Source organism: Gymnodraco acuticeps, unplaced genomic scaffold, assembly GCF_902827175.1.
Source record: "Gymnodraco acuticeps unplaced genomic scaffold, fGymAcu1.1, whole genome shotgun sequence".
NCBI classification, from domain to species: domain Eukaryota; kingdom Metazoa; phylum Chordata; class Actinopteri; order Perciformes; family Bathydraconidae; genus Gymnodraco; species Gymnodraco acuticeps.
In genome coordinates, this window is record NW_022992356.1 from 39,361 (window position 1) to 65,702 (window position 26,342).

General features: G+C 40.2%; 2 protein-coding genes and 1 long non-coding RNA gene across 7 annotated transcripts; 2 read left to right on the plus strand and 1 right to left on the minus strand.

Moving 5' to 3' along the window:
* The first annotated feature begins 2,075 nt into the window (after positions 1-2,075).
* On the plus strand, positions 2,076-12,206 carry LOC117542162. 2 transcript variants are annotated; one of them, XM_034209633.1, is made up of 9 exons: positions 2,076-2,123; positions 8,074-8,403; positions 8,570-8,642; positions 8,773-8,893; positions 9,637-9,743; positions 9,853-10,142; positions 10,640-10,761; positions 10,925-11,023; positions 11,761-12,206. In XM_034209633.1, exons 2-9 carry the CDS (start codon positions 8,352-8,354, stop codon positions 11,923-11,925), a joined length of 1,029 nt encoding a protein of 342 aa, XP_034065524.1. In that variant the 5' UTR covers positions 2,076-2,123; positions 8,074-8,351; the 3' UTR covers positions 11,926-12,206. The 2 variants fall into 2 exon arrangements, with proteins under 2 accessions (XP_034065524.1, XP_034065525.1); XM_034209634.1 differs by having other exon boundaries at positions 9,853-10,136.
* A 387-nt stretch (positions 12,207-12,593) lies between these two features.
* On the plus strand, positions 12,594-18,885 carry LOC117542160 (protein outspread-like). 3 transcript variants are annotated; one of them, XM_034209630.1, is made up of 6 exons: positions 12,594-14,426; positions 15,207-15,354; positions 16,047-16,152; positions 18,123-18,227; positions 18,370-18,461; positions 18,605-18,885. In XM_034209630.1, exons 1-5 carry the CDS (start codon positions 12,876-12,878, stop codon positions 18,392-18,394), a joined length of 1,935 nt encoding a protein of 644 aa, XP_034065521.1. In that variant the 5' UTR covers positions 12,594-12,875; the 3' UTR covers positions 18,395-18,461; positions 18,605-18,885. The 3 variants fall into 3 exon arrangements, with proteins under 3 accessions (XP_034065521.1, XP_034065522.1, XP_034065523.1); XM_034209631.1 differs by having other exon boundaries at positions 18,123-18,210; XM_034209632.1 differs by having other exon boundaries at positions 18,123-18,210; positions 18,373-18,461.
* A 4,202-nt stretch (positions 18,886-23,087) lies between these two features.
* On the minus strand, positions 23,088-23,908 carry LOC117542158. 2 transcript variants are annotated; one of them, XR_004568389.1, is made up of 2 exons: positions 23,887-23,908; positions 23,088-23,222 (listed from the first exon to the last, which is right to left on the minus strand). It is a non-coding gene; the product is annotated as an uncharacterized LOC117542158 (long non-coding RNA). The 2 variants fall into 2 exon arrangements; XR_004568388.1 differs by lacking the exon at positions 23,887-23,908 and adding an exon at positions 23,660-23,688.
* Between the last annotated feature and the right edge of the window lie 2,434 nt (positions 23,909-26,342).

Sequence of the window (26,342 nt, forward strand, 5' to 3'; positions counted from 1 at the left end):
CAAAACATCTGTTCTTTATTCAGAGCATCAACTGTAATCAATATCAAGACATCTGTTTTACCTGGTAATGATTAGGGATAGTAACATTGTCTGTTATAATATTAGAAATATCTTATTGTTCAATACCTTATAAATCTGAAAATATCAATTAATTAATTAGTTTAGTGTGAAAGTGTAATCTGATAAAATATATTTATCACCACTATTTAACACATATCTGTTCATTGGGAATACAAAAACAATCATTAATTGTACATCTGTAATCATCTGGTCATTCAATTCAAATGTTATCTTTGTACGAGAGCTAGAAGACATGTTTTCCTCCTCTCTTTATGACACAGAATGTCTGGTGTGTAAAGGCATCCTGATACTGTAGATTAGCACTGAGGTGCTGATTGGCTCAAAACTCTTCTTCATCAGAGCGCCATAACTCAATTATCTGTAGATTAGCACTGAGGTGCTGATTGGCTCAAAACTCTTCTTCATCAGAGCGCCATATCTCAATCCCCCCCAATTGCTCTGCTTTTGTGGCTCAATTCAGTGAGCACTGTATGATCTCCCAGTGAAACAGAGGCTCATCTGCCTGCATTCCTTCTGCTATCTGCTTGAGAGCAGTGCACCTGCCTATTCCAAGTGGCACATCCAGATGCCCCCCCCGTGATGGGAGAGGTTATGAAAACATCTGCTCCTCCAATGAAACATGGAAACCTTGTATGACGACCTCTGAAACCATCGCTCGTCCTGCGAGCGAAAATGAAGAAGCATCCCATCTCATCAGAAAGTTGAAGATTAGAATCCTCTCATCTCGAACGACCTCCTTGCCCGTGGATAAGTTGCTCTCTGCAGCCGCAGAGTGTGATCCTCTCTCTCTGACCCTTGGCCTTCAGAGCTGTCCTAGTTATTGGGTTAACACTTGATAGGGATGTTTTCCTGAGTGCAGACAACTCAAGGTAATGGATTAGCACATTATCATTCAATTACAAAAATAGGATAGGCCCCCTCAGAATGATTTGGGAGCCTTCCTGAGACATGCACATTATAAATGTAAGGTTTGTGTTAGTCATTTAACATGCAAGAATCATATACTCATCAGTCCAAAGCAGATAAATGTTATTTTAAGTTAAATGTGAGCTAGTCCCTGTGGAATAACCCTTTCTCAATGATTCTAGATGTTATATTAATTCACCATTTACCGTTTGATCAAGGATTAGTTTATCAGAAGTACATTTCCTCTTCCATAAAACATAGGTTTGAGAAATTAATGTTCCAATATGAAATCAATTGCTCAATTTCTCAATATAATTTGACTCTTCCCTCCCTTTTCTTACATATTGTCACATATGAAATAATAACTTAGGAGTCTATCTAAGCATGGTATTGTCTATATAAGCTATTAATCGAGAAAACTCAGAGTCAGTATGCAACTCGCAAATATCTCTCCTCCTTCCTATCCCTCTTTACTCACTTTCCCATCTCTTTCTCTCTTATTTCTGTTAGATATGAAGGAAAAAAACATACAAGTCCATGTAAGCATCTGAGTTACCACCGTTACCAAACGGTGTGCCGCAGCACACTGGTGTGCCGTGAGGCAAATCCGGGTGTGCCGTGGGATTTTGTGACAACCATACATTATTTTTTCAATATACAACTACACAAAAATAATCATTTATTTTTTTTAATTTACTATATCAGTACTTTGTAGGTTTATGTACGTAATCTGCGCGACTTGCGCGTCCACATCTCCACGTGCAGTGCTGCATAAACATGGCTGAGTCAGCGATAACCATCGAGGGGTGGAGGTATGCCCATTATTTTTATATCACGCAGTCTATTCTTCTTCTCTGTCTTCCGGTTGTTGCCTGTATTAAATGACAAATACACACTACCGCCATGGATTTGATATGAACGAGGCGGCAGTTAGCAGCTAGCGGCTAGCTAGTAATGATCTAGTGATATCGGTAATATTAACTCCATTTAATACAACATTTACGGTACAAGATTCAATCATACAGCCCATGTAGTATGACAATGAATTACAGCAAACATGTGCAATATATCCATTATTACAGCTCCGTGGGATGGCAGTAAGACGATATGGATCCGTTCCCATTGTGCATCCATGGGTAAAGATAAACGCAACTCACATTGGTTCCTCATACAGCATCTCTGTAAACTACGTGTATTCACTGAATTTCACTCTCTGCCTTTAACGCTCGTTGTAGCTCCAAAAGCTCCAGCCAGAGCCTGGCTCCAGCACCCTCCCTGTGAGCACAGTGTGCTCTGATTGGTCGGGACACGTAACATGAACGTGCCGGGCTGCGCGGTCCCGTGGATTAGATGCGCGTTCATAATGCAGAGGGAAATAACTCTCAGAATAACGTTATTAGCAAATGTTTTACAACTTGAGGAACGAATGTTTTTTAATAAGGGCTATACAAGTGTTCATACTGGGTAGTTTATTTAGTTAAACAAAATTATCCAACGAGTTACAGACCACTCTTTCCCCATGTAAGTCAATGGGAAAAGTGTTTTCGGGCCTGGCAACCAAACCGGAAGTGTAGTACCGCCGTTTGGCCAGCACGAATATTTTCATCTGAGTCCGGCGCACTACCTGGGGGCTTGACTACCGCCGCCTGCTGGTAAGGAAAGTTATTGCCACTCACGCATGCGCAGTTTGTACGTGCTCGGCGAGGAAAGTAACGAGTAAAGTACCGAGTTACTTTATGTAGATAGTAACGAAGTAGTGTAATATATTACATTTTTTTAAAGTAATACATTTATAATTTGTAGTTCCGGACCATGGACAATGCAGCTTCCTTGCATTGACAGTTGTCTGTGCTGAATTTCTGCTGAGTTTCCTTTGCCTCATTTTCTATTTTGTGACCCGTCTGGTGTAAATGAGTGTGTTGCTGGTTTGATGAAGCCTAATTTGATAAAGTTTCAAATTAATTTCGGAAATATTTCGTAATATAGTTGTCTTTGTCACATTTTATTTGGCATTAGTAAATAATTATGCACATTTACAGATACTTTACATAATATGAGTGATAACACGTGTTATAAGGGCTATCTTTTCACAATAGGTGTGCCTTGAGATTTTTACTTGTCCTTTGGTGTGCCTTGGGCACAACAAAGTTTGGGAACCACTGGCATAAATGATAGTGGGCGTCTGAGGGTGTCATTACTGAGAAATGTCAAAGAAATTCAAAACCTTACATTTTAAAACAGGTTTGCATTCCTCCACTTAAGGTGACGTTATCATTGGAAACAATAAAAACGAACTATTTTGATGTAGAATTTATAAATTGAATCGTTAGAGCAGAACAAAATGGTTGTATTGTAGCCTGAGTTCCGTGCAGCCCTAGTTTCAACAGGTGTAAACATGGTCCATATAATGTGAATACATGCAGAAGTAGACAGTAAGAGGCCCCTGACAGGCCTATTTGTTAAAATAGTAGGGGCTCTTCACTCTGCATAGCAGTATGAATAGCCTTAAAAAACAAACAACCCACTCCGTGGTAACGAGAGTCATATTTCTGACCCATATGCCCTAAGTGAAGCCGTTAGTCTCATCTAACTGACCCAAGGGTTGGTGCTGGTGTGACAGTTCCAAGTGTTCAGAGCAGACTTCTAGCTTCCGGTTCATGGCTCGGTGGGGGGGAGCAGACCCACGTGAGACAGTGTCAATGGCTGTATTGTTCAGTGTGAGGAGCGTCATTCTCTCTGGGAGCAGGAAATGGTGTCCATTCTCGGACCAAACCATTAATGTCATGTAGAGCAGCCATAGCATCTCTGTGACTGCACTCAGCCGGACTGTAGCAGGGTAGAACTGGGTGACTCTTAGTGAAGCTGTCCAACGCCATTAGACAAAATGGAACCACGTGCTAACAAAAAGGACACAGGGTCATCAAGTCTCTCTTTACCATTGGCCTAATCATAAACAAATTAGTGGGAAAAATGTGGAACACTAATCCATCATGTGGAATGTTGAGTTAATTTAAATAATTACTTATGGGTTGAAATCAAATTAACATTAACATTAGAACCAAAGTCAGTTAACAAATTGGACTTGCACAGATCAGTAATCAATACACCATTTTTCCAGCTCCGTGATGAAAACGATAACAGGCAGGGATGCAAACTTGTCATCAATAAAATATTATTGGGGTATGGACAGGGTTGCTAACTTTGGGTACCTGGCTGGAGTGAGATTTTGATATCATGGGTTTAATTACACACATGCGCACGAAGCGACTGCTATCGTGTCCGTAGCGGGACCTTAGCATATACTTAGGATATATATATATAATATATATATACAAATACACAATATTGGACACAGACTATAAAGGGCACACAGTTTCATTAAATAATGAAAGTCAAACACATGTTTGTTTCCACTGTTTTATTGTGTGCCTGTCGCGATAAGCAACTTATTGACTTATCGGCTCCCGAGTATTTGTGTTAGATAATCTATGGTAGGGCTAACCCATACAGTGGTGGGGCTCAAATCAGTATTTGAAATGTAATTACATACACGCTATATCGCCCCCTTGTCAGTGAAACGCCACACGTGAGGTTTAGATTATTTCCCTGTCTCAATCCAAATTGAACTGTATGAAATTAAAATAAAATAAAAACATTTGTCTTGTAGTAAATAAAAAGGCGACCTGGAGCCAATCCTGCCATTTCCTCACAAGTGAAAGAGTTCACATGCTGAAAACCCAACCCCCGCAGGGGGTCTGGGGGGATTCTCCCCCAGGAGATTTTTGAAATACTAACATAAAATACACATTCTCTCTTGAGATGAAAAAAATAAATCCATCTATTACTGCACGACATATTTAAATGAAGCTGAACCTGCTGCTCCTCCCATAGGGAAGAGGCTGTGTGAATTACTTCGAATTACTTTGAAATTACCCCATTGTTCTTTGTGTCAAAATGGAAGGTTTCTGGCTAACGTTAGCTTAGGTACTCAGATCTTGTTCTTGAGTACAAGTAGAAGTACCAGAGTGTAGGAATACTAAGTTACAGTAAAAGTACTGCATTCAAAATGTTACTCAAGTAAAAGTATAAAAGTATTGTCATCAAAATATAGTGAAAATAGCGACAGTAAAAGTAGTCGTTGTGCAGATTGGTTTATTCCAGAATACTATATATGATATGTTTTATAATGATTGATCATGAAAGTGTTCTCAAAGCTGGTGAAGGTGCAGCTAGTTTGAAGTACTTTGTATACTGCATACGGTAGCTGGTGGATTCACTCCAGGTGGAACTAAAGTCTGATTAAACACTTGATTAGATTTCACATCATTCATCCACATCTGAAAGTAACTAAAGGTATTAAATACATGTAGTGGAGTAAAAGTACACCATTTACCACTGAACTGTAGTGGAGTAGAAAAATAAAGCAGCAAAACATTTTAGATACTCAAATAAATTACCAGTATCTCAAAATTGTGCCCAAGTATAGGACTTGTTAAGTTTATGAACTTAGTTACTTTACACCAGTGGCTATACAGATAGAAAGACTAAGCCTTGCACAGAGGCAAGAAAAGACATTTTAAAAATGCTCAAAAGTTCTGCCAAAAAAAACTGACTGCTGAAATTAGATCTTCCTTTGTGCTGTGGTCATAAAACCCCCAATGGGTCGCGCCGTGGTCTGCTTCAGATTATCTTCTCCTTCCAGAGGTCACGCCTGTCTCTGACCCCGTGTCTTGCGTTTTATTTTTATTTTCTTCTTCTGCAGCACCAAGCAGAGTTAAGAAAAGGAGGGGATTTTGACTAGAAATAATTTCAAACAGTTAAATAAAGAATGTTGAACTATATTTAAAACTGTAATTGAACTTCAACTCATATCCATTATCTGATTCCAGTGGCCAGTTGGAAACAGATAATGACAAAGTTTTCATTTTGCATCAATCGTGCAAAAAGGTTCAATCACCATTGTGTCTAAGTCTTGTCTTATCTGCTTTGTTTCGGAATGTGTTCAATACATTAGGTTATTTTATTTTCATTATTACCATACAATACATAGATTAAGAATAAATGAAACAAATAATACAACATTGACCTATTTGAGCAGACAGATGACCCGCAGTTATGCCTCTGAGGTTCCCGGGTGTAAAACAGAGGCTTTTTTTGCTATTTATTTTCCTTTTGCGGAAATTTAGATTCATTTTACCTTGGCTGTGGACTGATTAATTATTAGTTGTTAAAAAACATGCACAAGACGGCATATACAAACAAACACGAAACAATTATACAAACAAACATGAACCCGCAACAAATATCAGGTGACAGCTAAACTCATCCAGTTTAATTTTAATTTTTTACTTATTGTTTTTTTAAAAATTTTATTTATTTATTTTTTTTAAACAAAATCCAATTCAATAATCCGTAAATTTATTAAACACAGTGTGAATGTAATATTCTGCCACCACCCTTCCCATTTAATAGCTCAATTTAGTTCTTGAGCTTATGGTGTGATTAACAGAAAATACAAGTCTGTGTTGTTAAACATTAATTCAGTTGATGAGCAATAAACGACCTTATTCTCAATCAAAACCACTATGCAAATGTAGTGGTAAAACTGCTCAACCGACCGAGAGCAGAGATATTAATTAATTTAATTAATTCTAAGAACGGAATCTGCTGAAGAGTAATAACCACATTATTCTCAATCAGCAACCACTATGCTAATTTAGTGGTGCTCTGCCCTCCCCGATCCGGAGAGGCAGAGACTTTTAATGAATTCAGTACCCTTTATTTTAACAACAGCCAAATTCAACAACCCCTCAGTTTATGAAACACAGCGTGACGTAATATTTCGTATCACGTTTCCCGTTAATAAGAGTTCTGTTTAGTTCCAAAACTCATAATGGTGCGATTTAAAAATAATACGACACTGTGCTCTGTTTCGTGTGCTGCTCCCCACAGGGGGGGGGGGAGGGGAATTACCCACACCCTCTTCCTGCAGCAGCAACAGGGTGATTTCGAGGCGAGTTGATTTAACTAGTTAAACCGTTGAAATCTCCAGAATTCGGCGATTCGTTTCAGTACAAATCTTTACATTGCTTTTAAACCGAAGTTCCACATTACTGATGCCCTCTTTAAGGTCTCTCCGAATGTTTGCCGTGCACACACACAGAGGAAACCAAAAATATTGCATCTATCTGTTCCACAGGTAATTTTATACCGTCAATCACAGAGTCTGGCGAGGCAATGTCAAAATATAGATTTGAAATTACACTCACCAGCTCGACGATTTGTTGGTAACCGTTCGCGACGCCAATTGTGAAGTTAAAACTTATTTGCAGCAATGTTGAGCGCATCATCAAATGAGGGAAACTGGATTCACCTGTCAATACACTGATATTTATTGAGAGACAGACAATTACATACGGCCGGGAAATCATCCTAGTTTCACACTGTCCTTGTGCTCCACCAAGGTAATCTCTGCCCCAAAAGACACAAAACATCTAACCAACACGAGGAGAGGCGGGCTCCCAGAAAGCCCGCGTATACCTAATTAGTAGCAGATGTGAGACAATAGTCTACTTGTCTCAAAGAGATCCAGACAAGCCTCAACCTACACAGGGGTCTTTGACTGACTACAAGCAGATGTTTGCAGTATCACAGATTCTATAAAACAATAAGAAACTCTATAAACAGATCAGATGAAAATATTCTCTTACAATAAGGCAACATGTGACCTTTCAAATATTTCTTACTTTACCGTTTCATTCTTTTTTTTAAAAGGGACGAGTTGTATCATGGTTAAATTATCCTATCTTTCCCAGTTCTTAACTTGCAACAAAACAGTGTTTATTATGAAATACTAAATTGGGTCAATATTTGGCTCAAAAAACATACAGAACTTTACACCTACAATCCTGTCTTAATTATGAGGTATCTACTCAGACCATGAACAACTTAAGTCACAGGTTGCACTGTTGGGGGAGCCTGGGACTTCAGTTTTTCATTGCCATATCTACACTGTAGCTAATGTGCATATGACAATAAAGCCTTGAAACTTGAAATGAGGTTCAGCCTATGTTGTCTCTCCCAAAGGAACCTGCAGCTGTTCCTGCATCCAGTGGAGGTAAACAGGCTGCCAGCAAAACCAGCGTTACTTATGGAAGGAGCAACAGCCTGGGCACCAGAGATAGTGAGACGCGGCCAGTGATAATAAGGCTGGTGCTAATAAAGCTGGTGTTAGTTTGAAGAGAGGCAGCGTCGTCCACCAGGGGCCCCGAGCGGCGTCTCGCCCCGGCAGACAGGCTCTGCGCCTCTGCAGCAGCCGGAACTTGTCGTCCCTCCAGAGCTCCTCTCTTTCTGTCGCGCCCTTCATGAGAAGCAGCCGCTCTCTCAACAGGCTCGACCAAACACCCACGGGAGATGGTATGTTTGACAGAATATGCATCCAAATTAAGTTATTTTAAAGTCCATCTATGTTTGTATAGAAATCTAAATGTGGTTGCTAATTGGTTTTAGAAATAAGAATGGATACATATAACTAAAGGAGCTTCTGAAAAAGTATGATTTACAGCTTTTGTCTCTGAAATAGATCCAGAGCATGCAGTCAAACAAGGACCAACTGCAGCAAATAAACTGCTGTCTTATTCGGAGGAGCAGCTCAGGTTTGTTGTTTTAAAGAACTCAGATAACGCTAGGTTTTACTTTTTGTTGTTGCTTTAGGAAATGCTGCTGTTGTGCTATATTTCAAATTATGTAAAAGTGCTGGGCTTGTTTATGTTTCCATCCTTAAAGGGATGACGAGGATCAGTTCGATGCGGATGAGGAGGAGCAAATGAAAGCAAGCAGCTCCTCTGAGCTTCAGGAGTCTCCCTCCTCTGCATGTCATCATACCTGCAACAAAGTAAAGAAACAGGTAATGTGTCTTTATGAATACCTTCTTACAAAACCTCATACAAGACTGCCAATATTTCTGCTTTCTTAGTTGTTATATTGTATTGTTGTCTTATTGGATGTACCAGTAGGGAACAAACCCTCTACACATTATTACAGTATATGTTATCTAAGTCTTCTAAAAATCTAAATTGAAAAAAAGATATTTAATTAAGAAAACTCACATTGGATGCTCGAGTAAAGGGACTAAAATATTGAGGGTAAATCAATTAAATCCATAATTTGAAATAAACTGTGATAAGTTAAAGGTGTAGGTAATTCACTTCAGAAACACTTTTTGTTATATTACATGGAATGCTCTTAACATCCCGATAGCAATGAATATCTTTGACAATAAATCCATAAAAAAATGTCATCTGTGGAAGCCGTAGTGCTGTAAAAAGCACGACCAATCATCTGAGCCGGCCCGGCTAAAATAACTGGATGGCCTACCTGCCTGTCAGCCTTCCATCTGTGCACAAACTTATCTCGTGCCCTCATTGGTCATGTGCGCGTTTGTGTGTGTTGGAGGAGGGGCTCTGTAAGGAAGTGGCAGATTTTTTACGGCTGTGTATTTTCAAATTCTAGCGCACTCGAGCTGGTTTCTCCATTCTTACCTACCCCACCTTTAATAAAGCATAACACAAACATTCAACTGGAAAGCTAACATATCCACTTCCTCAACTTTAAGGTGTGTAATAATAAATGATATTTCTCTTCCCACAGACCATAGATGGGGTGCAAACGCTCTGTGCCATGACCTCTATGCGACACAACTGGGTCCAAGCAATGTTGAAAAATGTGAGGCACAGTCCTACCTCTGACGTCACAAGGTCAATAAAGTTGTTAAAGGGTCTCTACTTTTACTAATGTCAAGATATTTTATAGACGTTGGTGCATATGACGTATAGTCAAAACATATTTCTTTGTTATTCCTCGCAGCTCCTTTTCAGAGCAGAAAACTCCCCTAAAATCACAGCTTCCAGACTCAGCCGAGGGCCCGGAGAGAGCTGAACACCCCGAGCCCAGCAGCAGCGACTGTGCAGAGGAAACACAGGAGCAGCAGAAACACCAGGAGCCCAGCCTGCAGCCGGAGGCAGAGCGGCGTTCTGCTGATGGAAGCTCTGCATCGCCTGCCATCTCCTCCTCTCATCTGGCCTCCCCCATCTCACCCTCCGCCTCTTCCGCTCCGTCTCCCATCAATCCTCCTGGGCAGGTGGTGGAAGGTAAAGGTGCTTCCCCTCTACGTTTATATTATATTCATATTTGTTCTAGCCAAGTTCTTACGAAAAGCTTGTCGTGCTGTTGCTGTTAAGTCAATGACAGCAATTTGGACAATATTGGCTACTATTTCATCATCGTTATAACACATAATAATGTACATTTAGAGGTTATAGGTGTTTCCAGTCTTCATTATTATAATACAAATATATATTATTTTCTAGTAAAGTAGATAAAATTAAACTTTTATTGTAAATAATGAATACATTTTTCTCTACTTGAGTGTTGGATTATAATCTATTGGAGTCAATGATGGCAATTTGCCCGATACCCTATCTGCTACAATTTGTAATAATAAATATATATATCTTAAAGTACATATAATAATAACACATTAATATAAATGTTCCTTTATTGGCCGATGATTCAATTTCCCCCAATATATTATACAAAACGACTTCATATTGTTTCATTTTACATCAAAAGTACTACATTTTCTGTGCCTCAGGTGTGACCGGTGCGTCTTCGTGTGTTGAGGGAAGAGCCGGCTCTACTTCCACAACAATGCAGTCAAATACTGAGAGCACAAAGGAGAAGGAGAAGCAGCAAACTGCGCCACTTGTCATAGAGGTGATATTCTAAATAAAAACCTATGATAAAAACTACAATAGTTACTCTTTATATATGAATAATGAGTATGTGTGTAAAAAAAACAATAGCTTGAAGCATGTTCACCTGAATAAATCAAAGCATGCTAGTTAGTGTGACAGCTTTCTTAATATGTTCTCTACAGCTGGAGCAAACACAGAGGGAACTCTCTCGACTGCGGCAGTTAAACAGGAATCTGCGGGATGAGGTGCAACAAGAGAGAGCGAGGCATGCAAGTGAAATGGTATAACATTCATACATTTTCACTTTATGTAGCAATAAGTTTGAAGGGGATGCACTAATGTAATTTGCCATATTGCGAAAAACACACATTGCTCTGTAAAAAAGGCAAGCTAGGATGCCAGATAATTTGAAAGTTAAACCCTAGAAGTTAAAGTGGACCTATCATGCTATATTTTAATAATATATTGTAGGGCCATACCTATATAAAACATGTCTGTGAAGTTTTTTTTTCAAAATACCAAACAGATCATGCATTTTAGCCATGCCTCATTTAGCTCTATTTACTCTATTCCAGCCCTGTCTTCACAAGGGCTGATTCTGTGGCAAATGAGCTGCAGCTGACCACGCCCCCCTGCAAAGGAGGGGGGCGAGGCACGAGCATGCTGTTACCATGCTGTTACCATGCTGTTACCATGCCACGCAACCTCTCATTCCCCTGATAGGTAGAGAGTTGCCCATATAGGCGGAGCTCCTTGTTTCTGACGTCAGAGATATTTCAAATCTGTATCAGTCTGTATCAGATCCATTGCAACCCCGTTTTTAGAGATTTGGGGTATGGAGGAAAAGAGACAGGGTTGTGTTTTCTGACACTTGGTGAGTTCCCTGACACACCGGGGACACATATTCATGTATAAAAGACGTACAAAAGTGCATTTTGCATGATAGGTCCCCTTTAAGTTACTTGTCCATAAGCATGAAAGCACAGTTGACACTAACACTGCTCACTTTGTTCCGCAGAACGACCTCCTCTCAAACTCCAACTCGTCTTCAGAACAAGCTTTGGTTTTACAGCGTCTTCATAAGATTAACCACGACCTGCGCCTTGAGCTGGAGGATCAGAAGAGCAGCTTTGAAGAAACAAGAGAAGTAGAACTACGGCGAAGGGTGGACCTCTTAGCTTAACAAGCTCAGATACTGGTCACGGGCGATGCCACTGCCCTCGCTCAGGCCCGCCTGGAGCAGGACCGGCAGAAGTTCATGGAGCAGCGGCAGGAGTGGGAGCGCTGCAGGGCCTCGCTGAAGTCCCAGCTGAGTGCCAGTGAGGGACAGAGGAAGGAGGCCGTGTCGCGCTCCACACAGCTGCAGCAGGAGTTGCAGAGTTACCACAGTCTGGAGCAGGAGGCTCAGCGCCTACACAAACATCTCCAAGAGGTGACCACTCAACTTCAGGCCAATGAGGAGGCGCAGGCTCAGAAAGAGGCTCGCCTGCAGGAGCACCTCATGCTCCTTCAAGCCAGTCAGGACCGAGAGCGCAGGAGCTTAGCCTCAAGCCTGGCGCAGGCAGAGCAACTCATGCAGGAACTCCAGCGGAGACTGGACATGTCTGAGCTGGAGGTGGACAGCCTGAATAAGACTCAGACGTGGACCAGGGACATCGAGGAGGCTCAACAGCAGCTTCAGGAGGAGCTGGCGTGCACGGTGTCTGTGGTGCAGAAACTCCAAGATGAGAGGGGGCATCTGGACCGGCGCTGTCAGGAGCTGCAGAGCCAGCTGGGCGAGGCGGACGGAGAGGTGAGCCGGCTGCAGAGCCGCTTGAAGACAGACGAGACGCACTACTACAATCTGGAGCACTCGTTCGAGAGAGTTAGCGAGGAACTGCAGCTGGCTTTAGGGAAGGAGCGGCAAAGGGAGTCTGAACTCCAGGAGATACGAGAAGGCTACGAGAGACTCCTGGACAGGAAGGAGCAAGAGCTGACTGAAGTGTTGCTGAAGATGGAAGTCTTAGGGAACAGCCTGGAGGAGACAGAAGTGAGGCTGAATGAGAAGTTGAAGGTACTGTATGTAGCTGCGGCTCTCCTCAGAATGACCGCAGGCCCAACGTTGATCACGCAGGAGATGACCCGGAAAGCTTTATGTCTGTGATCCAGGTCCTGGAAACCAAGCTTTATTTGACAGAGGAGAAGCTAAGGGAGATCATGCAAAGACTGGAGGAGCACCAGAGTCACATCGGCTGCCAGGACCCCCACCTCTGCTCTCAGCTGACTCAGAGCCGAGCCACCGCTCAGCACCTCAGTCTGCAGCTGCACAGCCAGGCCAAGCAGAGCCGGCGCTTCGCCCAGGAGGCGGAGGGGCGCTGCAGGGTGTTGTCCGGCAGGTTTCAGATCGCACTGAACATCGTACAGGCCTGCAGAGGGAGGCTCCAAGCCGCTCCGGTTAACATCACAGACTTCGACAAGCAACTCGCCGCAGCTGCTTCCTGCATTCAGCAAGGAGAGAAGGATGCTGATCAACTGCAGCAGGAATCACTTAACGCCAGCAAAGGAGGGGACAAGATCCTCAGTGATGAGACTTTAGCTGGAGCTGAGAACAACAGTGCTACGTTTACCTCAGAGGAGGACATAGAAACAGTTGGAAAGTGTCTAACGAGGGAAGTGCTTTTAGTAGATCAAATGTTGTCCGTCCTGCAGAGTCAACCTACTGTTATATCTCTAACACCAAGAGAGGAGGAGGGGGATTTGGCACACAGGTACAACATAATGATATCGCAAAGAATAGCCTTAAAAATGACTTATTCTGGGAGAGCAGGATGTGACAACAAGGACCCTATAAAAAGGGCAATAGGTAGAGTCTGTGCTGAAGCAGAGATCATTTATGCTGCCCTGAAATTTCAACTGCAACATGAGAGCGTTACTCAAGAAAAGAATCCAAAAGTTGAGCATCAAAAGAAGAGTCTGGCAAATGTGAATCCCCCGGAGTTGGCTCCTTATGAGGAGCAGCAGGTTCAGGGACAGCGAAAAGGTTCAGAAGGAGCCACACAGCCACCTGAAAGACATCAACCTGGAAGAAAGGAAGAGAAAGAACCAGAGTGGTTAGAGAGACTTATATCTCGGCTGCAAAGGAGAGCTACATTCTTACGCAAACTCTGCCAGGAAGTTTCCGATGGCAGCGGAGTAGAGCGAGGCGTGGATGATAAGTGGGAAAATGCTTCTGCAGCCGACCTCAGGTGGATGAAGGAGCAGGCGAAGTTGATTTATCTGTCAGACAGACTGCACTCGGATTTAGAGCGGCAGCGCAGCGAGGTGTTACAGGGCAAACTGCAAGCTCTGTGCCAAGAGCAGGGCAGCACATTAAAGGATGAGCAGGAGGCTTTTCCTCACACCTTATGTCAGCTTCAGGAGGACAACAGCGCATTACGAGAAACACTGGAGCATGCTGAGCAGAAGATCATATTTATTGAGACTGGGAACCGGAGGCTGCTGGAAGACATCGAGAAAATCGAGGAATATCACGAGGAAAGGATGAAGAATCTGGAAAGTGGGTTTCAAGAGAAGATCGGGGAGCTGCAACACATCCACGAAGAGGAGATGCAGAACTTGCATGGCTACTACGTCAAGTCCTCCAAAGAGAAACAGAGCAACATCTGCACAGAGTCAGAAGAGGATTACCTGAAAGAAACACACGAGGTAACACACACTTTTGCCGTACTTCAGGAAACAAACACAAGGTGCTGAGATGCTGAGGTGCAATGCCTATTAGTTATTTATAGTATATTAAATATTCAATTCAATCAATCCCTAATGAAATAAAGGTTTAGAGTATACAATCCCAAAACACACACAACCTCTCTACACTATTATAATCTCACAAATGTTCTACTAAATAATCAATACAGAACTTCTAAATACAAAACAAGCATTATTTATCAATACAGGACGTCTTTGCTGCTGCACATACAAACATAACATTTATCGGGTCTATTAGTTCTTTATTGTATATTTATTGAAATCAAAATGAACAAATCACAGCTGAAAAAATAGTTTACAGTAAGAGTATGAAACACGCACACACACCATGTATACATCACTTCGGGGGACATTACATTGACTTACATGCATTTCCTGGAGACTTATCCTAACCTTAACCATAACCAACACATGCCTAACCCTAACTCTAACCCTTAACCTTACCAAGTCTTCACCCTAAAATTAATGATTCCCCTCATGGGGACCTCCATTTTGTCCCCATAAGGGAGGCGAGTCCCCACACGTGACTGTGTAAACAGATTTAGGTCCCCACAAGTATAGTAATGCTAGGCCTCACACACACACACACAGATTTATGAGAATCCCATTTTTTCCCTTCTGTATAGCAAGTTATATTTTAACACACACACACGACTACTGCACATACATTACCTAAGTACTACCTTATCAATACTGAACCTTTTCTCAATGTAAATACAGGCGACCTGTGATCAGGGCTTCGCTGCTATGGAGGAGATGCACCGGCAGCTGATCTCAGACCTGCAGAAGCAGCATCAGACGGAGATGGCAGCGCTGCTGAAGCAGAAAGACAGGCTGCTGCAGGAAGAGACCGCCGCCACCATGGCAGGTGAGGGTCTTCAGCAGGAAGTCAAACAACAGGAAAAACATTGAGGCCTGTTGAGTCAATGCAAACTCTTTACGGTTCTTTCTTTTCAATATCGGAAGCATTTGCAGAAGTTGTAACAGTGTTTAGTTGATCATTGGGAAGTAACTAATTTACTCAAGTACTATACAATGTTGAGATACTTGTACTTTAGTTGAGTATTTCCATGTTATGTTACTTCCTACTTCTACTCCATACAATTCAGAGGTAAATACTGTACTTTTACACTACATTTATTTTGTACCTTTAGTTACTCTGCATATTTGGATTAATTATGTGAAATGTAAAGAACTCTTCAATAAGACTTAAGTTGCACCTGGAGTAACATTCACAAGCTGCAGTATACAGAGTCATTCAAACTAGCTGCACCTTTACCAGCTTTGAGAACACTTTAATGCATCAACAATTATAATAATATAACATATTATATATAGTATTCTGAAATGGATACATTTGCATAATAAGTACTTTTACTTTTGGCACTTAAAGTATATTCTGATGCTAATATTTGTGTAATTTAACTTGAGTAACATTTTTAATGCAGGACTTTTACTTGTAACAGAGTATTCCTACTCTCTGGTACTTTTACTCATGAAGTACAAGATGTGAGTGCTTCTCCCACCTCTTGTTGATGCACATTTCACCTCGTTCTACAGCTATTGTAGCGATGAGAAGAGCCCATAAAGTGGAGCTGGAGAAAAGCCGGCAGTCTCAGCACATCAAGAAGAGCGCTGACATCACTCAACTGCAAAATGAATATGAGTAAGTGGCTGCTTTTCCTTTTACTGCGTTTTTGTTATTTCTCTTACAATTAATCTCCTAAGAAACAGTAGCATACATCTCACTCTGTCACTGCAGCTTTTATTGCAGCAGGGCTACTGGTTCATGGTGTATTTAGTGATGAACGAGCCTGTGTCACTGACTGCTGTCCGTGGTGCTGATACCTGCATAGTGACACACACAAGAGCTATTTCAGAAACCCTAACGCACTTTAGCACATAATTCAAAGTAAAGATACCCTTATTACTTATCGAAACTGCACATACAATATATCCGATTAAAGCTGAGACTCCACAAATTATTTAAGTATAGTATCGAAGCGATCCGATCTCGCAACAGGGGAAGCAAACACAGACATCACAACACGTACCTTTTACGGAGCTTTTACGAGAGATCGTCTCACCGTAGCTGTCAATCTGATCAAAAGACGTGTTCAATGGCATTAAAACGAGAAAGAAAAAACGCGGCTGAATCGTTTGATCCATAGGTTGATAATGTATCTGTGGCTTTGAAGCAATTGTTTATAATCCATAATTCTATTTTTTTGTAAAAATAGGAGCACAAAAGTTAGCTGCTAATGGTAGCTACCAGAGTGTATGCAGCTTCCGGTTTTTGCTACGCGTCACTCTCACTCCTTATTTGTTCATGTGTTGGTGTGTGTAGAACTTCCCCTGCATGCACAGCAAACCACCAATCACAATCATTCTGTATCAAGATTGATGCAAAACAAATGATATTTGACCTTTTTAGACAGATTTAGCACAAAAAACCTCTTTTGGGGCCATTTGGGTGGATTTTCCATATCTCTGGCCCACCTTGCTGAATTTTGACATGTGACATCTCTTTCTGACCGTCAGAGCCAATGGAATCGAGGGGAAATCACACAGTCCTTATTTGGTAATGTGTGTGTGTGAGACTTCCGCATTGCCAAGACCGGAAGCAGCAGCTACCATTAGGAGCTAACTTTTGCTCTGCGATATTTACATAAAAATGGAATTATGGATTATAAATTAATTTTTGTATACAGAGACGTTAAAAACCTATGGATTAACCGATTCAGCCGCGTTTTTTCTTTCTCGTTTTAATGCCATTGAACACGTCTTTTGATCAGATTGACAGCTACGGTGAGACATCTCCCCTAGAAGCTACGTAAAGGTACGTGTTGTGATGTCTGTGTTTGCTTCCCCTGTCCGAGTTCAGATCACTCAGTGATGATACTATATACCTAAATAATCTGTGGAACCTCAGCTTTAATCGGATATCTTGTAAGTGCAGCTACGATAAGTAATAATAAGGGTACTTTTATCTTGAGTTCTGTGCCAAAGTGCGTTAGCATTTTTCGCTTAGGGGTCATTTAGATGCTTCTTATGAGACTTGTGTTTTGTATTGGTAAAAATGGTTTGTATCGTCAGTTAGCTGAGATTATTTCCGTTAATCTGGTATAACACATTAATAGGTTCTTAAATATTACGATCCCCTGAGACACTGTCGTGAAAAAAAAAAGTAAAGTACCCGCCGGGACTTTGGGGTTTAACAGGTTAAAAAACCCGCAATATATACCGCAGGGGGGGGGAAAAATCGCGATGTCAGTTTTTTTCAATACCGTGCAGCCCTACTGTATATGGTCACAGCAGAGGCACAACATACAAATACGAACAATAAGCATGATAGGACCCCTTTAACATGAAAATAGCAACTGTTCAGAAATTAAAAAGAAATCTGAATTCTGATTAATTATTTAAGCTCGTTTGTGTGTGTGTGTGTGTGTGTGTGTGTGTGTGTGTGTGTGTGTGTGTGTGTGTGTGTGTGTGTGTGTGTGTGTGTGTGTGTGTGTGTGGTGTGTGTGTGTGTGTGTGTGTGTGTGTGTGTGTGTGTGTGTGTGTGTGTGTGTGTGTGTGTGTGTGTGTGTGTGTGTGTGTGTGTGTGTGTGTGTGTGTGTGTGTGCGCAACAGGACAAAATATACGCCCAGAACAAGCTCAAGGCCCTCCATACGACCAGCCTGGATGAACCACACCAAGATGTCACTTGGTCAAACCTTGGTCAGGACAGAGCCTCAGTGAGACTCACTTTATTTTGTGTACATTGTTACATTTAAAGACAACTTGTGAGATGTCTACTTACACATTAAACATTGCTTCTGTTAGTTATTAAACAGGGCTAGTCAGGATGATAAACATTGTACCCTCTTGTTTTCTCAGAAGACAATGGGACAAACACAAGTAATGCTGCTTTTCTGAAGAAGAAAGATAAATCCTCCCTCACACGTCAGATCAGAGGAGTCCGATCAAAGGTACAATGTGACTTTTGATAAATGCAACATTTATTTTTCATATCAACAACTTTTGAACCTATGACCTCACAATGACGTCCTTAAACTGTACTAACAAGTGATGTCAAACTTTGACTCTTTATTTTCTTTTCTTTGGCTTGCAGAGTTTAAAAGAAGGTCTTTCTATCCAAGAAAGAATGAAGTTGTTTGACCACACTGGCTTTTCTAGATGACCATTTTTAAGATTGATATAAAATATTAAAGGAATCACAAAAATATATATTTTATGTTGGTCCTATTACAGTGCACAGTGTAACGTATAGACCATAGACTGTATATATAAATGGACGTAGGGTCCGTGACGTCACCCATAGGATTCTGCAGAGTTGCCGTGAAGCCCTTAGTAGGCGGAGTCGGCCACTAACGGCTCGACAGTGACGTCAGAGTTCAACTCCCGCCTGTTCCAGCCTGCTCCAAATAAGGGCAAAGAGGCGAAGCCGAGGCGGGACCTGCTGCCACCGAGCTGGAAGTTCCAGAGCTAGCTGAAGCTACCAAGCTAAGCTAACATGCTCCCCATCTGCACGCTGCCGTCGCATTTTACGTTTCTAAGGTAAGCGGACATGAAACTATTCAGCAAAACTATAAATAATAATCTAAGTTATTGAGTTTTAACATAATACTTCAGAATCTTAAAACCCCTTAACGTTTGTATACAATTGTGCTAAATTCAACACTGGAATCAAGCAAATATTAATATGTTTGCATGACATTAGTTATTTATATTTTGATATCACTTAACTATACGTTTAATACATTTAAGTCAAGCTAAGGTACATGTGATGGTAGCTAGTTAGCGCTCTTACCTGTGAGGCCTCCTCCAAACAGCATAATAACCAGACTGTATCATTAAAACTAAGTACCAGTTATAGATCCTTGACTTTAGACAAACAATTCAAAAGACAAAATGTATTTAAAGACCAATCTTTATTTGAATGTGCCTCTTAACCTGAGAAATTAGTTATACAGTAATAGTATTGACAATTTAACAAAACTGAGCAACTCAACAGTCAACTTTAAGTTTCTTATTGTCTAAAGCATTTATTATTTTCATTTTCCCAATCTCATATTCAGTGTGGACGGATTGAGACAGTCTGGTGTCCAGAGAGCTGCAGAGACTTCAGGGAGAAACCTCCGTGTGATGGACGTCCTGTCTGTTGGTTTGGAGAGGACTGAGGGTCTTTCCTCTGCGAGGAGGACTGAGGGTCTTCCCTCTGCGAGGAGGACCAGGGCTGATGAAGGAGCCCATGCTGGGAAAAGCTGATACCAACTGCACAGGCCTAGTCGGTCACTTTATTTGACTAAATGTGTTTAATACATTTAATAGGTTTACACCTTCTGTCCATATGTGCTTTTTATTTAAAACATTTGATTAACTTTTGGTTCACATTTCAATAAATTGTATTTGCACTCCTTTTGTCCATTATTCTTACTGAAAATGTTAGATTACACATTCACATCTGACTGAAGATTGGCCCCATTTATTTGTGACGTTGCAAAACAAGGTACATGTTGTGAAGCTCATAAAGTGAGGCAAATAGAAATAATCAGCTGATGGAGTGTAGATGTGGAAATAGCTGCATTCGATCAGCTGACTGTTTTTACAATAAAGTAGTTTCTTAGTGAATGTCCTGTACTGGTCTTAAAATCTCATAACATCAGCTTTTAATGTTCCTCTTGGATGTTCTTCTTGACCCTCAGAGAAGGAGAAAATGTCCTGTCTTTCAGGCATGTCCTTTCCTAACAAAAATGACAGGAAACATAAAACATATTATTGCAGAACAAGTGTGTTATTTATGAAAGCGGTGTGTTTGTGTGTTTAGGGGCTGTAGATATAATTATTTTGTAATTGTAATGTTTTTTTTTATTTCAACAATGAGCTACAAAGACAATCAGATTATGAATGAACAGTATGAAGTTCATCAACATTGAAATATATGTTATTATCAAAATAATATTGAACTGTTATCAAAACGTAGTGCAACTGTAGAAGCTTGTGCTGTTGTCTCACTGAAAGAATAACTTTTACCACGTTTTTTCAGACAATATTGAGAGATAAATAGTAGCAGTTCTCACTTTGTGTTAAATATCTTTGCCTTCAATACATTAAATTAGAAAGCTGACAAAGTCATATTGCTTGTTAACAATAACATCTAAATGTAACTTTTTGCATGGATAAAACCCTCAACTTAACTGATGTGTAGGTGATCTAGTATTTAGTATTGTTTAATGGAATATATTCAGTGTATTCAAGTCAATACTTCATTCATTTAAACCAATATCTTTCTTGATTCTTTGTACAGTATGAAAAAAGAGTCTTTGTACCTGTGCTGAAGTTCACTGCTGTGAGGAGTCCAGTTCTGTCTCTCACTCTCTGGTCCAGCCTGTCTGCATCACCTGGACACCTTAAACAAACAGATATATATGTAAAGTACCATGTGTACAAACAATATAACTGATTCTCTTCTGTTGAACATGTTGGATTGTGTATTGTCCGAGTCAGGGGCCTTTTTATTTTACTGTAACTTTGGAAGTTGTGTTACCAATGCTTACTGTTTATTTGATACCCATTTGGTAATGCAATTAATAAAAACAACAAGGTTTGGGTTCGTTCTTCAGATGACTGTGACGTTAACGTGTAAGCTCAATAATGAACTCCAGCTCAACCAACCATATTGTAATATCTAACTAATCATCTTGAAATATGACATTAATAATTGTAATATACACACATCTTATTGTGAGGTTGATTTCACATACACTATTTCGACATTAGCTTGTCTACATACTTGCGCATAGCCAATTTAAATTAACCTTAGATGCATACAGTTCTACCTACATAATAAAATATCTCTAAATTACAAGGATGTAACCTTATTTTATCAACCTCAAACAGAAGCCGTTTGTTCAACAGTATTATCCCACTTAACACTTGTCTATTTCGTTGTAACCTTTATATATACAGTCTATGATTTTAACTTGGAGGCTACGATTGATTACAATCGTTAGCACCGATGTAGCTACCACTAGCTTACATGCTAACCCGAGCCTTACCATTCATTACGTAGCTGATTAAAATCATTAACACATAAATAAAGCACTCGAATTTTACTTACCACATTCATGCACCGTCTGTTTTAACCGCAGAGCGAGTCACAATAGTCCGATAAATAAGCATGAAGAACAAACAACCACGGCCGGCTACAAGTTGTGTTTCCTGGATGAGCTGAGCAGGCAGAGTCCCTGTAGCTAGCTTCACGGAGCAGCTAGCAGAGAGACAAGAAGCTAACAGCGTGACGGCACTTGACAGAGCCGTCACTCAATGTGACCACGCCCTAATTTATGCACAAACTTTAAGACCTAATATAAATAAAAGGGTAGCGTTAGAAAACAATTAACTCACAGATCCATAATCATGAAGGTGGAATCTAACTATATCGATAACAAAATGTATGGAGCCAGGGGTAGAATCATGTTTTTTTCTGCTGTAAAGTTGGGCATTTTAACATGGGGGTCTATGGAAATTGCTCCTTTCTGCAGCCATCGCCTATCGGCCAATATATGAACTGCAGTGTGTGGCACTTCCGTATTGGCTTCCCGGCTCTACCCCACAGTTTGCCGCTTGGGTTTAACCAGAGCCATATAATAGAAGAGTTACGACAACGGAAGTCCAAAAACGGTTATCGTCACGTGGTTCATGTAGAAGAGGATTGTTCCCCGGAAGTTCATGGCGGGCAATGTGAATGCACTTGATAACAGGAGATAGAACTACGATTTTTGGTAATTATTAGTGAATAAAGGTTTTGATTTGCAATATTTATACAACAAATCGATATGTGTATGTATTTACATCAATATGTTTTAAAAAATAAAATAGAATTTGCTAATATTAAGTGATAATATTAGGATTAGTGTGAACAACTAGTTTACATGGTAGGCTAACAGTGCCTTGGTTAAAGAGCCTGTTGCTGTTTATTTATAGCTTTGAATTCTTTAAAACCAATATTATCTTCTTAAACCTGTATGGTAGTCAGGAGCATCACTTTCTAATGTTTATTGATATATTTAGAGGGAGGGGATCTAAAGTAATGCTTTAAAATTCAGATTAGATTAATGTCTACCATTTTCTTAAATTCATGGTAGTTTCAGTAATCCCATGGTAATTGAGGACACAAGTTATCTAAATGACTAATGTCATCTTTATGGCTTTCAGAAAGGACAGGAGACCGACAGGTGACTATCAAAGGACTAGCAGCAGCAGCATGATGATGATGTTAAATGTGTTGTTTTAGGAACATCCATTGCAAATACATGGAATTCAATAAACATTGAATAGCATATCATGCAGTTTGTCTGTGCCTTTTCCTCCTTGTTGTCCTGGTTTGCTGTGCTGCCTCCTAGTCGCCACCATGGTTTGCTGTGCTGCCTGGGGATGCTCAAATCGCTCAGAGAAAGGAGTACGAATGTACAGCTTCCCCACTGACACAGAGCGGAGGAAGCAGGAGCAATTTCACAACCAACAGCAAAAAAATATGTGATTTATATACAAACACTGCATTTGCACTTTTTCACAAAACGAAGAACACACCATTGGGAAGCTTAATGTTTGGTTTAATACAAATAACAGGGAAAGGCTTGAAAAACACAGAGTTGAGACTCAAGGTGCAGGGTGAGGGTCTCAGTGCAGGTATTCAGGCTCCATTGAATCCCCCTCTGGTTCTTGTGCTGAAAGAGGGAGTAACAGACAGGAGAAAGGGTTATACACACCTATATAGCACACCTATTGGATGGGAAATTGCCTTGGGGAGATAAGGTGTGGTCTTTGTTCCCAACTGAAGTTATGGAACTTTATTATTTGTGAGTTTAACAAAGTATGACAAATGGCATCAGTAACATATGTGATATGAATTTCTATAAAGTTGTCTCACATTCTTGGTCATATTTTATATACAGTATGTAATGAGTATAACATGTCCAGTAAGTATAAAGTGTTTCCTAATACTGTGTATTCAACCACTATGGAATATGTATGTGGGCAGACAAAACTGAGTTGTTCTGTGTGTGAAGTAACCTCAAGTCACTCCGCAGGCACATTTTGATGCAGACCAGTTTGTCAAGACAAAAAAGGGCAAGACTAGGCTGAGAGCAGAGGCTATACCCACCATCTTCGTGCATCGCCCTGTGGTCAAAAAGAGAAGGGCCCCTGCACCACGATTCACCCCGGGACCTGTATCTACAAAGCCCATAGCTCATGATCACAGCGATAGTGTGAAAGGTGACACAGGTATAATAAGTATGAACTCTTAGTAACAAAAGTAATATTTCTTATTTTTAAGTGGTATAATATTTTAAATGTTCGAACATTTACAGTGCCATGTCTTCTACTTACATTAGTCTCAAAGATTGAGGGAAGAAGGGAAGGGATCACTGCCCTCCACCTGCCAGAGGAGCGCAAACAACAAAAACAAGCAAGGTGTCCCGTCATGTACCTGGAAGTTTGGGTTGGCAAAATGGAGTAAGAGAGGGACTTGAAAAACCTTGGTGGCTGTCTACTCATGTTGTTACAGTTGTCTTGGTTACAGCTCTCAAGTTTTTTTTTGTGCCATTTCCACATCTTTAGAAAATATGAAAAAATTGAAGTGAAATCAACCTCATCTCTGGAGAACAAACTTCGATTTCTCTGTCTTGTGAGTTTTCAGTCTTGCAGTTTTGCTCCTCCACCTGTAACATCACTGCCCCTCCACCTGCCATACAGTAGGTTACTAACAAGATTACTTATATAATACAGTGATATAATACATGTTTAGTATGCTTACTTATATAAAACAGTAGTATTAAACTTACCTTGTGTGTTCACTCTCACTTAAGTTCCTCTCCCTTTGCCATCAATCCAAAATCAGCTGAGCTGCAACATTATACACACAGGTAATAATCAACATAATCACAAGGACACAATATGGCTCTGCTAAAAACACTCACTCTTACACGCACCAAAGTTATATTTATCTAATATTTAACTCCCTCCACCCCCGCATACAATCCCGTTTAGAAGCCCCTCTTCTCTAATTCAACAACGTTGGACCAAATGACATTAAGAGAACGGAATTTACAATTAAAAGGCTGTTCAACGTGTGTTGCTAACTTGCTTCGGTATCCTAGCTTGATCTGTTATCTGTAAACGTTCCCTAAATCTACTAATTTAGGGATAATCCACTGACATCCTTTAATACACATGTTCAATTGAATCAGATGTACTGATAATATCCGCAATATAAATCTTTAAACTTCTTCTTACCTTTAAAAGTCCGTCACGAACGGTCTATTATGCTGCAACTCCACAGCTCTGCTAGCCTTGGCGCTAACTTCCGGGGAACGAATGAGAGGCTCCACGATCCGCCATTGCTGTAAAAAAGTGGTCCATTGGAGTGAACGGAGATGTCATAACTCTTCTATTATATGGCTCTGGGTTTAACCTTTAGATATACAGTCTATGGGTTTAACAGGTTAAACGACAACAATGACAGCACGTTAGTAACGTTGTTTGGTTACAGCAATAATTAGCAACGTTACAAAGCTAGCTTAGCTGGCTAACTCAGGTTACTTGTTAACATAACAACTATTAAGCCAGACAGCAGCTGGGAATGTTGAGGTTGTTATAGTGAATTAGAACGACTGGTAACTGTGAATAATTACCTAATTTGCTGCTGCAGCCGCACACACAACTCCAACACAGTTTGGAGAAGACCCCTCGTGTCGAATTCGCGCTTTCTATATGCGGTAAAGTCTCGCGTTGAAAAACGAGATCAAACTGTCTAATAATAATACATTTTATTTGTGGATCAGAAAGGGGTCTGGCGTGGATCATTCAGATACACCTTAACTGTAAAACCCGATTAGTTCGGAGTACTCAAAACTTTTGTGGAAACTGATTACCACCAAAGTTTTAAGTAAACTAACTTAAGACTATAGAGTAAATGATTGATCAAAAATGATAAGTTACTTAAACTTAAATTATTTATTTTTTATTGTATTACATTACATTACATTGCATTTAGCTGACGCTTTTGTCCAAAGCGACTTACAATAAGTATTGTACTGTACTTATAAACATTGTTTGACACATTTTAAATGTTTAATTTCTCCATAATGAATTAGTTTGATGCAAAAGTACTTAATTGCATGAATATTGAAATCAACACATATATTTCTAGACAACTCATTGGCCAATATTTTCTTATTTATTTAAGTACAAAATACTCAAAGAACTTCAACAACTTCTGTAGACTTTAGTTTTTTTTTAATTTATTCAGTCTTAAATTGTTCATTCAATCAAAACATGAATTCTAAAACATGCAATTTCTTACTGCAACACTTTTTTTTTTAAAAAGACCATCAAACTGTAAGTTACATTTCAAAATAAAAGAATTAGAAATTTAAATACATTTTTCAAAAGGTACTTATTGTTCACAAAAAAGTCAAATTAATTCAAATTAGTTATATTTTCTTTTTGTAAAAAGAAACATTTCAAGGAGTTTTGCAAGCCGTTTGAGTATTTATTCCATATCCTTGATATCAGACGGCAGCTGCCTACACTAGTTGGCTCTTTGATTTCACTTGTTAGATATATGGTCACACTAGTTTGGCACTCTGCTTTACTAGTTGAATACACAATTATACTAGTCACTCTTTTTCAGCAACTAGTGGCACTTTTGTCCGACTAGTTACCACATAAGCCTTACTAGTGATGCCAGGAGCAGGACTAGCAGCACCAAAGTCCCAACTTGTCAGAGTGTTTGCAGTGCAGTTAACTTTTAGTGTCACTAGTACGGTCAGAGGGTCACTAGT

Bases quoted from the DNA above. Each gene is read 5' to 3' on its own strand.
- LOC117542162 (XM_034209633.1), top strand. From the start codon at position 8,352: ATGAGAAGCAGCCGCTCTCTCAACAGGCTCGACCAAACACCCACGGGA. The intron at 8,404-8,569 runs GTATGTTTGACA...TCTCTGAAATAG, and splicing joins CCAAACACCCACGGGAGATG to ATCCAGAGCATGCAGTCAAA. The intron at 8,643-8,772 runs GTTTGTTGTTTT...CCATCCTTAAAG, and splicing joins TATTCGGAGGAGCAGCTCAG to GGATGACGAGGATCAGTTCG.
- LOC117542160 (XM_034209630.1), top strand. From the start codon at position 12,876: ATGTCTGTGATCCAGGTCCTGGAAACCAAGCTTTATTTGACAGAGGAG. The intron at 15,355-16,046 runs GTGAGGGTCTTC...CTCGTTCTACAG, and splicing joins GACCGCCGCCACCATGGCAG to CTATTGTAGCGATGAGAAGA. The intron at 16,153-18,122 runs GTAAGTGGCTGC...TGTGCGCAACAG, and splicing joins CAACTGCAAAATGAATATGA to GACAAAATATACGCCCAGAA.